This window comes from Nipponia nippon, unplaced genomic scaffold (genome assembly GCF_047370975.1).
Source record: "Nipponia nippon isolate SJK-2023a ecotype South Korea unplaced genomic scaffold, ASM4737097v1 scaffold_3, whole genome shotgun sequence".
Lineage (NCBI taxonomy): Eukaryota > Metazoa > Chordata > Aves > Pelecaniformes > Threskiornithidae > Nipponia > Nipponia nippon.
The window spans coordinates 14,318,340-14,331,770 of NW_028262347.1; the positions used below are offsets into that span (position 1 = coordinate 14,318,340).

The 13,431-nt window shown below is 38.6% G+C and overlaps 1 protein-coding gene across 5 annotated transcripts in view; it reads right to left on the reverse strand.

The window, feature by feature from the left end:
* FBXL13 (F-box and leucine rich repeat protein 13) overlaps positions 1-13,208 on the reverse strand; it is a 93,764-nt gene extending 80,556 nt beyond the window's left edge. For all 5 annotated transcript variants that reach the window (XM_087767569.1, XM_087767568.1, XM_087767570.1 and 2 more), the window contains exons 1-4: positions 13,075-13,208; positions 5,684-5,787; positions 2,946-3,039; positions 1,484-1,551 (exon numbers count right to left, since the gene is read on the reverse strand). In XM_087767569.1, coding sequence (XP_087623695.1) covers positions 1,484-1,551; positions 2,946-3,039; positions 5,684-5,787; positions 13,075-13,149 — 341 coding nt within the window. In that variant the 5' untranslated portion in view covers positions 13,150-13,208. The remainder of the gene's footprint in view (positions 1-1,483; positions 1,552-2,945; positions 3,040-5,683; positions 5,788-13,074) is intronic.
* Between the last annotated feature and the right edge of the window lie 223 nt (positions 13,209-13,431).

The following is a 13,431-nucleotide window of genomic DNA, read 5'->3' on the forward strand; positions in this document are numbered from 1 at the left end:
TACTTGTTCTTAATATCCTACAGTATTGAGCAATAAAAACTTGCTTGCTTCCACCATCATATACTCCTGCTGCTGTCAGCTATGCTTTAATGTACAGATCTGTACTTACAGAAGGACATTTGAGTTTTTATACAAAATAATTTAAAAGTGCTAGATGCATTCATTTACTTAAGTGCTATTTACATTTTCTTGGCAATACAAATAAAAATTAATATAACAGAATATAAATTCAATTTATATCTTAACAATTTTAGGCTTTGGTAAGAATCCCACTTCTCCTCTAAGCTAAGTAATAAGAAATAATTAGATTCAGAACAACAAATGTATTTCAAATGGATCATATATCACTGATCTATTAAAATACACTATCTCTCCGTATCTGATTTGCTGGAAAGACTACTGAATAAATTAGACTTTACATGACTACTTTCATTGGCCAAAATCTCTCTCATTTCAAATAATAATTTTAAAAAAATGAATTTCATACAGTTGGGAGCAATTATAAATGGAACATTCTACTGTTCCAGTCCAACTTCTATAATAATTAAACAAAATTGTTAGCTCAGACAATCCTCAAAATGCTGCTGTAAAGGAATAAGGAATAATCTTCCATGTCCCTGGTGTATAAGACAAAAATAATTTAAAAAAATATTTCTCTTGTAGCAAGGAAGACTCAGGTCTTAGGAAAATATTTCTAGTAGGAAGGATTATGAAGTACTGGAATAAACTGCCTGCAGAGATTGTACTGTCTCCAACACCTGTGATATTTAAGATGACTAAAAACAGCCTAGACAAATGTTCACCAAGGCTAACCACAGTATAGCTTGAAAATCTTCACCTCCCTACCAATCCTGTGATCCTGTGATTCTTAGGAAGGATTTTCACCAGTGTTCCTAACAGAGTTGTACCTCCTATATAATTAGCATTGTATGCTTTTCAAAACAAAATAGCCAAAACTTATCTATCCTAAATGGAGGATCATTAAATTTTGACACACGTTTATAACAAAGAAATCACTGAACATGTGATTATCATATTTTAAAACATATCTATATATTACCCCTATTTTTAAAAGGAGAAGTTGGATTACATAAAGTATGAGTTACCTAATCCCAAGCATAAAGGCAACCAAAGAAAGAGCAGAAGAGAACCTAGATCTTTTACTTTCAGACCCAAACGCAAATTATCCTTTTATTCCTGGGTATACTACCATATTCCTGGCCAATAGAGCTGATTAAAGTACAGAAATGTAAATGGACTTTGTTCAGGTCTGGAAAAAGCAGAAACTCAGAACTGACTAGTTTTAACATACAATAGTATTGCTGAAGAAAAATAAAGCCAAATCTAAGTTTCTAATCTCTCTTCACACTGTTCTATTAAAATGAAAACTTTTTCCTCCCCGAAAGGAACTACATAAATATTCCTTTGGTAAAAGATTTTTCCTAAGTTGTTCCTGAGGTATATGTAAAACTCATATACTTACCCAAAATACAGCTTCATTAAGTTTCTGCTGTAAAAGTCCCATGCTTTGGCACATAATTCTCCAGTCATCTAAACAAATCATTTATGGCATTAGTACACAAAACAGTGCTGTATCATGAATATTTAAAAATCAGACAAAAAGATATAATCTTGTACTTTCCATATTGACTGGTGCAAATTAAAGTATCTATTTTAAAGAGATGAATGTTCAAGTAAAATTTTCTGTATATAGTTAGGAGTACTTTGCTGTCAAATTACACCTCTGTTTTTACACACAGAAGTTAAAGGAAAAGCTAAATTAGCATATGGAACAGAACTAATGTGTGTACTTGAGGGAAAGCTCAATAACTGAAATTCAGTCTTTCATCCCTCATATCTACTCTTTTATTGATCAGCTGTATCCAGCAGTTAAGCATATGAAACAAATACTTTATTTACTCTTTGCAAAAATCTTTTCATGACCCATTGCTATGTAAACCATTCACCACATGATTCTAACTCATTGGTATTTTAATAATTCTGTTTGAACTTCTACAAAATCAAAATTGCGTAAGACTACGGGCTAAGAATATCCCTGCAAAAGTAAATATGGTCCTTTGAATGTGCAAATAGTAACTGGGCCTCAGAAACTACTATTTTTTATCTATCTCATTTATTGTTCTTACTCCTAAGAAAATCTATGAGAGGATTTCATCATGACACGTTCGTATATTTATACATATACTGTATAAATCAACCATTCCACTTTTAGATAGACTGATTAATATAATATTTGAGTGGCTGGTAGAAGAGGAAACAGCTGAAATGAAATTGCAGTAAATTCACAGTACAGATGTACTAAAAGAAGACAAAATTGAGTACAGCTATACAGAGGTAACTAAGAGAAAAATCTGGTCACACTGCATGCCAACTTACTGACTAAATTGCTTAGACTGCTTCCTTGCATGGTCATACAGCAACTTTCTCCTTCTCTGAATGTTTTAAAATTACAGTTTTTCTTCTCTACAGGTGACTTTTTTGGATCAGTAAAACCAAAATGTTTACCTCCTTATCGCTTTATGTACAATAATACTGCATTTCACTGTAACTATTAATTGTTAGCGTTGACAGCACTTTCCAAGATTTACCGGTTCAAGTGTAATTTTAGGAATCAGTCTAAGTAAAACTAAATAATGCATAGAAAAAACATGTTATTATTTATGTGAAACTCTCTTTAAAATTATGACCAAATATGAAACAGGAACTAACTGTTCCCTACCATAAGCCTAGATGCTATGCTCACCTCTGATGACATTAGTTTTTGGATACAAATCAGTATCAATAGAAAGAAATTCAAAGTATCATATTCCTCCCATTAGCTACAGAAGAGTAACACGAGAAACCTTAAAAACAGAATATTAGTATTCTGTATTAGAAGATTTGTTCACAGCATAGAGTTAATGCAAACGTTCAATGATTTTTACCCGTTGTTCACCACCTAGTCCAAAAACAGTGTTCAGGTAAGTTTCTGAAATCCTCTTTAATTTGGGGTGTAAAGACAGATCAATACACATATACCTTTAAAAGAGAAGTAAAATATATTAACCATATTAGTATACCCAAAAGAAAACGCAACTTTTCTCTGTACCTAATAGATTATAGTTACATGTTACGGTATTATAATAATAACAACATTATTAAAAGATTAAGAAAGACCTGTGTCACTTTCACTACAAATACCTATAGCAGCCATTTTTAAAATGCATTTACAAAATATGGAAACAAATCATCATGTTTTATCGCTGCTCTTAGAGCTATGTTGAAATACTGTGTACATCAGAGCTTAATACCTTCCATGTAATATCTATCTTGGAGATCTCCTATCAGATTATACTATTTCGTTTCTCATCTTAATACTGACTGAACAGCCATTTCAAATTTCCAGTAGTTGGAGCAATGTTTCCTGCTGGTGCAGAGAGGCCATGCCATGTCTAGGTAGGTAAACTGATTTCTTTTCATTAAAAAAAGAGAAGACACACTGCAAAAGCCAAATAAATCAAAAAAGCATATGCTGCATTATGCTTCCATGAAAAATATGGAAATAAAAAGTATTTATCAGAGGGCCAAAATGAAAAGAGAAATCAAGTCAGTTTTCAACTTCTAGGAAAGACATCATAAATAATGTAAACAATAAAACTTCATCATTATGGTTCAGGCTGTTGGTGCACCTTGTGATATGAGGAATTGCACTACCCCACAGAGAACCCGAGGGAAAGGACACAATAAGGGCACACATCTGCATCACCCACTGTAACGATTTTACCTGCTACCACAATGCACCTACGTCAGTCTGAGTGCAAGCAGAGTGGTTAGGGGTCCAGACAACTCCCGAGATTTCTGCTTGAGTGGGCCCAAAGATTAAGGATTTATTATCCACCTCCTACTGAAAACTTCAACCAGAATGACAATTGCACAGCATATAAAAGTGAGGTAAGTACCTCCCTGGCCAGCCATTTGAAATTACAGCTTCTTCGCATTTCACATTACAAAAGATGCCTATTTTCCTAGCATTACCCACAACTTTGTCCGTTATATTTCCTTCCCTCTTTTTTCCAACTCTCATTCTCTAACTTTTTCTAGTTCCCATCTAAATAGAGCAGTACTGTCTTTTGGGGTCAGTTTTAATCCAGTGATGAACACTACAATTTTCTGACAACGATAAATACAGAACTCAGTATCTCAACAGAACGGTCCGTTACTAAAAAGTTGTATCCGTAATAGCACACCTACTTAAACTGAACTCTAAAAAATTATACTGTATAGACTTTACATGTAACACAGAATTTAATTCATATTGAATTAACACTTTCTATTTCCTTCCTATACAAAGTTCTTTCACTCCCCAGCAGAGTTTTTGCCTCCAGGCATCCTTATTGTTACACAAAATTTTGTTCATCTTTTTTCTTATCTTCTTATTCCATTACACTACAATCTCAGCAGAAGTTCTTCTCAATATTTAAAGATTTCTTGCAGCTTAATCTTGATGATATCCTAAAACATCACGCTTGATTATTGCACAGCTGTGACACCTACAAATGAAACTGCATTCTTGGATGAAGTCCAGCAAGTAAAAAAAGAGGGTACTCCATCTTCTTAGTGATTCATGTCAATGCAAATACGGTTATAGCTTGTTGCTCTTCCCTCTGCACCCACTGAAGTTTTTTTCCTGATATTCAAAACCTTCAATGGAACAGAATTTATAAACCTCAAAGATGACATATTTACAAAACCCAACTTTTCTTGAAACACACCTGAACCATGAAATCACTTAATTATATGTGCAAGTTAAAGCAGGACAGGAAGTAACTTTCACAGGAGCTGCATCAACAGTAATGAACATGCTTCAAAAAAAGGCAAGAACATATGATCTCACAGTATTCAAAACTAATGGAAAACTCTGCGTCTTGTTTTCTACGCAGTAAGCTAAGAATACACATACACACTTTCTCTCTTTTGTCAGGTACAGACTAACTATAAATTAATCAAGGGCTTTTTTTCTAACAGTGGGCAAAAAGGACTAAGAAGTCGGAGAAAAAGCACTTGCTGTGAAACATATTTTTAAAAATTCAGATGCCATTTTTAGCCTACAGAAGTTGCACGTATTTTAGAGACCAAAGCCTGCTCCCAGTTAAGTTGATCACAATATTCTCTAATATTCCAGTGTAAACAGAACTAAATCCTTAGTCTTTTTTTATCTCATGCTGTCATGACTTCACTTAAAAGGGTGACAGAACACACAGAGAAGAGAAAAAAATGAGAAGTACTACAATTAATGACTCAGTCCTTGAAGGCCACATCCCTGATTCATAAAGGTAAATATACCATGGACACAAATGAAGTTCTAACAAGTAACATCACTTCAGTTTTGATTACCATAAAAGTAGGGGTTTGATATATTAAACTAAACAACGAGGAGCATATTCACTAGATATACTGTAGACAAAAAAATCATAGATATCAAAAGAAAAATATTTTCTATGTTTTTAGAAGATATTGTCTTACTGTATTTGCAATATCATATGCTATTAATATTTGCAAAATAAAGCAATACTAACATTTAACTTGCAGTCTACACAGTAGGTGCTGTGCCATTCGCATGTTTTAAAAGTCCAAGTTCAGTATTATAAACCCCATAGCACACAGACAAACATTTAGTATGTACCATAAGACAGCATCTAATCCCCTTTCCATTATTTCTCTGAGCTTTTCTTCTAAATAGGTAAGTGGATCTTCTGGACGCATAACAATTACACCACAAAGCAGCGCCTGCAAAGAGAAACTGCAAATTAATGCTTTTGCATTAACAGCAAAGCAGCATCTCGAGATGAAACTGTTAAAATAAACACAAGTTTACCAGCATCTTTTAAAATATTGTAAAATAGAGGCATTTCTTTTTATCACTTCCCTTTCATTCAATTTTTAAAGGTAATATTGCATGTATCAGCATATTTCAATTGCTAGACTTCAAAGCACTGGGTTTAGGATAGCAATAAAATATGCGGTATTTCTTTAACAACTCCTACTAAGAATTTCACTGCTTTTAATGTGCTTTAAAGAAAGAATATATAGAAGATTGGATAATTTTATTTACTTAATGGAAACCAGAATCTAAAACAAGATTAATCCTGTGTAGTAAAGAGCTTGACCACAAATTGACCAATTAACCAGTACTGAAAACAAAATGCAGTTTAAAAAAAGATTTGCTTTTCAGGATTGTGTTATCACACTACTTTGCATTATCTTTTAGTAATAATGCCCGTAACCAATGAACCATTTTTCTCATTTGGCCTTTAGCTGTCTTCAGCTAAAGGACATATATCATTTATTTTTGGATTGTGAGCTCACATACAGCAAGAACGCCCAAAGTATATTGATTTTTAAAAATATATGGGCAAACTGCAATTATTTAAAGTAATATTTAATGGAAACTATAAACTAGAAGTTTTTGTGCCTGGTAAAAATTTCAAAACACGACTGTGTATCTTTAACTAGACATTAATCTACATTAATGCAAAAGACGTTGCCCTGGGACACACACTCTTGTTTATATTTCCCTCTGCCTGTTATAAGGAAACTAGCTTCTATTGGTTATCACAAAAACAACATCTGATTTTTTAGATTTTCTTCCAGCCCTGACACTTTGAGAACTGTTTTTCTTCGCCTCTGCCCACTTCACTACACCACTCTCCATGGTGCAGTTGGATGGTACACACCTAAATTTTGCCATTCAGAGTGTGCTCTAGCCTCTATAAGCTCATCACCAAAATTCTGACTATGCAATCTCACCATCCACTTATGTTTCATTTTCCCAAACCATGGCCTTTCACCTATGCATTCAGTGGGTAGAAATACTTTCTTAATTTTCTAACATCCATATTGATTCTGACTTGTTATTACTGTAATACAACTGATCTATGTAAATATAAAACTAAATTTTAAAACCAGGAAATATCTGAAGCAACTGCTACATGTTTGATGGATCGAGACAATACAAGAATATAATGGTTTACTCACTGTACAAACTCAAATGATGCAATACTACTTTCCTTTCAAGACATGGCCTCTTCCTATTATTAATGTGGAGCATGTGCTCGAATCATTTTCAGGAAGCATGGTGGGAGGACAAGGGAAAAGAGAAAGGCTCGAAATCAAAACCACGCTATGGATATAGAGCAAAAGCCATGCACAACATAGAGGTGAGAAAAGGCACCCTGTCAAGCGGACCCTCAGTCTGTAAAGGCAGAGAGCAGGGCAGGCAGGTGGCGGGAGCAGCCTGGGAACTTTTGCATGCTAGAGAGGCCTTCCACATGCTAATCAGAATACTATGCAGAAACAGAATCAGACAATAATGTAAATTGGAAGGGACTTCTGAAGGTTGTTGAGCAGAAGTTGTGGAAGGCCCATCATTGGAAGTGATCAAAGTCAGGTTGGACAGGACTTTGAGCAACTGATCTAGTGAAAGACGTCCCTGGCCATGGCACAGTAGTTGGACTAGACAATCTTTGAAGGTTCCTTCCAACCCAAACCACTCTATGATTCCATCATTCTATGATTCTAAGTTAAGACCAATATGAAAAGGCAAAGAAAAATATCTCTTTATGCACAAACACAATGAAAGGCAACTGTCTTCAGTTTAGACACCTTGAGTATTTATAACACTAATCAACACACTGATTCCAACCTTGGCATCTCTTCAATCTTCGTAACAAAAATGTAATTTGCAAGGTATACCTTGATGGTTGACTATATTAAGAAAATATTATAAATCCATCACCTATCATTTTAATTCATGAACAATAATAACATTTTAAATAATATACAGGCAGTTAAATGGCTTTCATCACAAATTTTCCTATGGACAGATTTCCCAAAGCCAATCCCAACGTTGGTCAGCTACTCCCTCTGCTGGATTCAGCCAGTATGTGTCTGCCGTATGAATGCCATTTTTTATTATTTCAAGTTTTGTTTACTGTTTACCTTTTTTCTCTTCCTTTTTCAAACAAACACAAACAACTTTGTTTTCCTTTGGATGTGCTGAAAGGTCTCCAACACAGGAAATTCAAACTATTCAACCATATACTGGAGTGCAAGGCCTCTGTTTAACATTTGAGAATTCCTTTATAAAACTTAAATAAGGATGGCATTGTAACACCTGGTCTTGCAATCCTCTTCAGTGATGCTTGGGCCAGGTGTAAAACCGAAAACAATTAAGCTGAATCTGTACAAGTCTGACTATTTCTTTTAGACTTCCACAAGACTCTCAACAATCTGAAAGAGTCCATCGACAATTTTTCTTAACCTATAAATTTTATTTATTCATAACATTAAACAACTAACAGTATACTCTTACATCAAATGATCATTAGTCACATATCATCACAACCCCCAGCTAACCAACTACCAAGCAAGTATTAAAAAAAAAAACTGCTACAGTGCAACTAAGTTATCAGGCTAGAATTAAATATTTAGGTCAGGCTTTATACAAACTGCTTCTATTAATCATTCTGAAAAAGCTCATCTGTTGTTTAAAAGTTCACAAAGGAAAAGTCCTAAAATTGTGCAGCATTCAGTTTAAAGCTTAGTAATTGAAGAACCGTTTTTAGCCCCCCTTCCTGTGTACTTTTAGCAACTGTTAAAAATACATTCATACCTACATATCTATATTCTTATTCCTTACTCATGTGTGAAAGAGAGCTATTGAGAATCAGCATATTCATCATCTGAATAAAATAAAATATTTGATACTGATATCCAACAAGTTTTACAAACTCTTCAGCTATAACATTTTTTCATCATTGAAATGACCTCAGTACACAGAGCTATAGTTTTGTTGATGTTAACAGACATTTTCTGAACAGTAACTTCCATTTATTTCCAACACCAAACAGACAGCATTACTGGGCGGCATGGATGATGACTATCAGCTGTGCCTTAGAAAATATTCCCCAGGAGGATGAAGAAACACCCATATCTGGTCTATAAGGTTATCCAAAGCAAAAAGTTTCAAGATGTAAGTTTATGCCTCAAAAATCAGGTAATCTAAACACAACATATTCATTTTTACCAAAAATACTTAGCAGTGGTATATTTTCATCATTTTCTCTTACTCCTAGTCCTGGGCAAATCACCACAGCATCTACCCAATAGTAATCTATTAGAGTTATAACAAACTTTAAACTTAATGATTCTCCCAAACCCCATAAGCTATCCAGAACCAGTAGATGCCATTGGGTATAGTTTTGTTAACAACTCCTGTTGTTTTCTTGCAGGCCCTCATAATGTGCAGTGCTTTTCCAGAAGCACCTACTAAAATCAGGAGACTGTATGTTTTACCATTGAATATCAAAAAATTAACTAAATAGGTTCCGCAAAGACTCTCTTTTCTGTGAACCTTGGATAAAAGCCCTTGACTATGGTTGGTTTCGATGTGTTGTGACTACTGCCTTTCCCTGCTCACCAATAACAATCTTACCATGTCCTTGTGCTTTTCATGCCCATTTTGTTTCTTATGTCCATTTGCTGACGCACCATCAGCTTATAAGGCACTTGGGCAGGGAACACCTTTTGATAAGTGTACAGCACCTAGCACAACATAATATCCTGAGTCACTACCTAGGTTTCTAAGCATTATGGTGATGATGACTATTACAAGAAGTAGTATGTGAGATCAATATAAAAAAAAAAATTACCAGGAAAGATATGAATTTTGTTATCTTGATTTGTTGCTACAGATGCGTGTTATTTCCCAGCCTCATACTTCCAGTGCTGAAGATGTGCTGTTCACTGTATATTCAAATTACATTACCATTTATACATTTTAGCTATTCCATAACACCTTGCTTAAATGACAATACAGTGTTATAAATATTAAATATTATTATTTCATATCTACCCTCAATAAAAGACTACCCCCTAAAACCAGATGCATTTTACAAAGACAGTAAAAGCCTGCCATCCCCAGGAGGAGTTCTAGCAAGGTGGGCAGCAGCCCCAAGCAGCCAATTGACAGTGACAACAAAACTGACGGAAAACTGTGACAAAATGCTTGTCAACTTTGTCTCTTCCAGAGACACAGAAAGTCTGGTCTGCTGCTGCTACTCCCGTGAGGAGAAGAGGAGGAAAAGAGGAGGGGGTGCGAAACACACAATGAGGCCAGGACTGGCCATGAGCTTCAGTCTTCCACTAACTCAGAGTAGAAAGCCTGGCTTCTCTCAAAGGCTTCTCTCTTCCAGCCATAACTCCATTCCTCTTCCTACAGCTTTAGCCATGTACCCTTCATGGCAAAATTCATTTGGGTCATACAGCAGAAAAATCTTAATCTAGCTCTGCATCCGTATTTAACATTGTAAGAATACAGCTACTAACGACAGTGAAAGGTGTCATACACATAGTATTTGCAGGATTACAGTTTGCCTGACTTTTTATGGATGCTGTTTAAAAGTAAATCTGGATGAGAACTGCAAGGGAGAAATCAGACAGGAATGAAAGACTCAGACACAGCAGGGAATCCCAAATTATTTGGACTCGATTATTTGGACTCCAACTGTGTTTGGACCATGTCCAAACCACAACCTAATCATAAAAAGACTTAAGCAAATGGCCATTTTAGAACTCTATGTCCTTAATTTTAAGAATATGTGTATAAATGTTCACAGGTCTCTGCTTAGCTTTGATGTTCCTTAATACAGGGACCAGTATCATCTCATTTATATTCACACCAAGCATACTGTAACTTCATAAAGAAATTAAAATGTAATAAAATAAAACAAAAAATATGGCTAGATATCAGCAAGCACCAACCTCTAAGAAACAAGAAAAAAATGATAAAAAGATCTTATACAGGCTAATTTCTAACTGGTTTTAAGAAACTCCCTTTAATCTTAACCTTAATTCTTTCATTTCCCGTTTATTAACTTAATGCCAGTGTGGCTATAAAGGTATTTATAACTTTTGCTTGGAAATGTAAATATGAGCCATTTCTGAAGTGCTGAAGCAAAAAATACACCTCACACACATACATCTTACCTTTTGTTTTTCTGTGCTTAAAAAAAACAAGAGAATGATCAAGAGACAGGCTCCCAGGAGAGGTACTCAGTCTGCGTGGCAGTGCTGCTCTATAATTATTCTAATTGGCTCAAGATTTCTTTATTAATGTTTCCATGGAAATCCTGGCTGTAATAGCTGCTTGCAAACAGGGCCTATTTTTGGTAGCTTAAAAGTACCAGGATGTCTCCTAAACTTGTGTTTGTGCATTGTGCCTTTCTTTGTTTCAAGGAAACTGCAAAACAGCTGCTGCAGATTTTGAAACGGGCAGAGGTGAATGTGACAGAGATGAACAGGGAGGAAACTAAAGAAATACAGAAAATCAGCTAAGAATCCTAAAAGCAAACCCACCAACTCCTTTTCCCCCACAGTCCATCACATTGTGACAAACAGTTTTACTCTCTAACATTTCATGGAAGTTTACTCCTGGGCCAATAAATATCTAATGCACCAGTATCTGAAACGTGGTCCACCGCCATCTTTACCTTTGAAAGGCCACTAAAAACCACAGACTGTACCTGCAGCGCTCAAAAAGGAGGGAAGTATCCAGCTGAAATCTAGAGGTACTTCTGTAGTTAAAACTCAACCACTTCCCTGGGCAGCCTGTTCCAACGCCTGACTACCCTTTCACTGAAGAAATTTTTCCTAATATCCAACCTAAACCTCCCCTGGCACAGCTTGAGGCCATTTCCTCTCGTCCTATCCCTTGTCACTTGGGAGAAGGGACCGACCCCCACCTCACTACAACCTCCTTTCAGGTAGTTGTAGAGAGCAATAAGGTCTCCCCTCAGCCTCCTCTTCTCCAGGTTAAACAACCCCAGCTCCCTCAGCCGCTCCTCACAAGACTTGTGCTCTAGACCCTTCACCAACTTCGTTGCCCTTCTCTGGACAGGCTCCAGCACCTCAATGTCCTTCTTGTAGGGAGGGGCCCAAAACTGAACACAGTACTCGAGGTGCGGCCTCACCAGTGCCGAGTATAAAGGGATGACCACTTCCCTGGTCCTGCTGGCCACACTATTCCTGACACAAGCCAGGATGCTATTGGCCCTCTTGGCCACCTGGGCACACTGCTGGCTCATATCCAGCTGGCTGGCGGCCAACACCCCCAGGTCCTTTTCTGTCAGGCAGCTCTCCAGTCACTCTTCCCCCAGCCTGTAGCATTGCATGGGGTTGTTGTGACCCAAGTGCAGGACCCGGCCCTGAGCCTTGTTGAACCTCACACCGTTAGCCCCGGCCCCACGATCCAGCCTGTCCAGGTCCCTCTGTAGGGCCTTCCTGCCCTCCAGCAGATCAACGCTCCTGCCCAGCTTGGTGTCATCTGCAAACTTACTGAGGGTGCACTCGATCCCCTCATCCAGATCACTGATAAAGACATTAAACAGAACTGGCCCCAGTACTGAGCCCTGGGGAACACCACCTGTGACCGGCCGCCAACTGGGTTTAACTCCATTCACCACAACTCTTTGGGCCCGGCCATCCAGCCAGTTTTTTACCCAGCAAAGAGTACGCCTGTCTAAGCCATGAGCAGCCAGTTTCTCCAGAAGGTGCCAGTGTGGTTCACTGTGTTTGCCTTCATTTCGGTCATCGTTTGAGTTTAAATATGGATTAAGAAACAGAATTACCTTGTTCCATCTTGTTTCTACTTTTAAAGTTTTCAGAAAGTGTTGGAAGCAAGCTATTAACAACAGGAGAACAACAAGAACGCCCCACACCAGCAGTCAGGGGTGTGAGATACCCTGCCCAGCGCTGAGGGACCCAACCCGCTGGTACCGGGGTCCTGCTGAGGGGCAAGGGGGGGGCCCCTCGGCGGGCGACCGCCTCCCTCCCGCGGCTGCTACCGGGGGAGTTTGTGGTCCCCCCGGCTCCAGCGGGGCCCAGGCTGCCGACCAGCTGGGAGGGCCGGCCGGGCGGCGGAGGGCCAGGGGCGGCTGAGGGCTGCCTCCCCCACTCGCTACAGCGGGGGGCGGCCACGCGTCAGCCGCCCGCCTTGGCGGGGTCCGCCGCCGTTACCTCGTAGACGCCGAGGAGGTTGTGGCGGCTGAAGTACGCTCGGAGCTCGGGGCTGGCGCTGCTGAGGGACGCCATGGCGGCGCTGGGCTCAGCGCCGGTCGCGTAGCAACGGGCCCGCGGCCTGGAGCCGCCCGGGCCGAGCCGCCCTGCGCCCGCTCCGCGCTGCCCCGTGAGCGGGGCAAGGAGCGGTAGAAAGGCTTTCACGTACGGGAGCGCCGCATCTACCGGCGGCTGCTCCGCGCCGTCCCGGAGGGCCCTGCCAGCCCCGCGCCCCCGGCATCTCCTTGCCAGGCCTTTGGCTCTGCCCCCGCGCCTGGTTTTCAGCCGCGCTAGGCGCCACCGCCGTTTGCCGCCGCT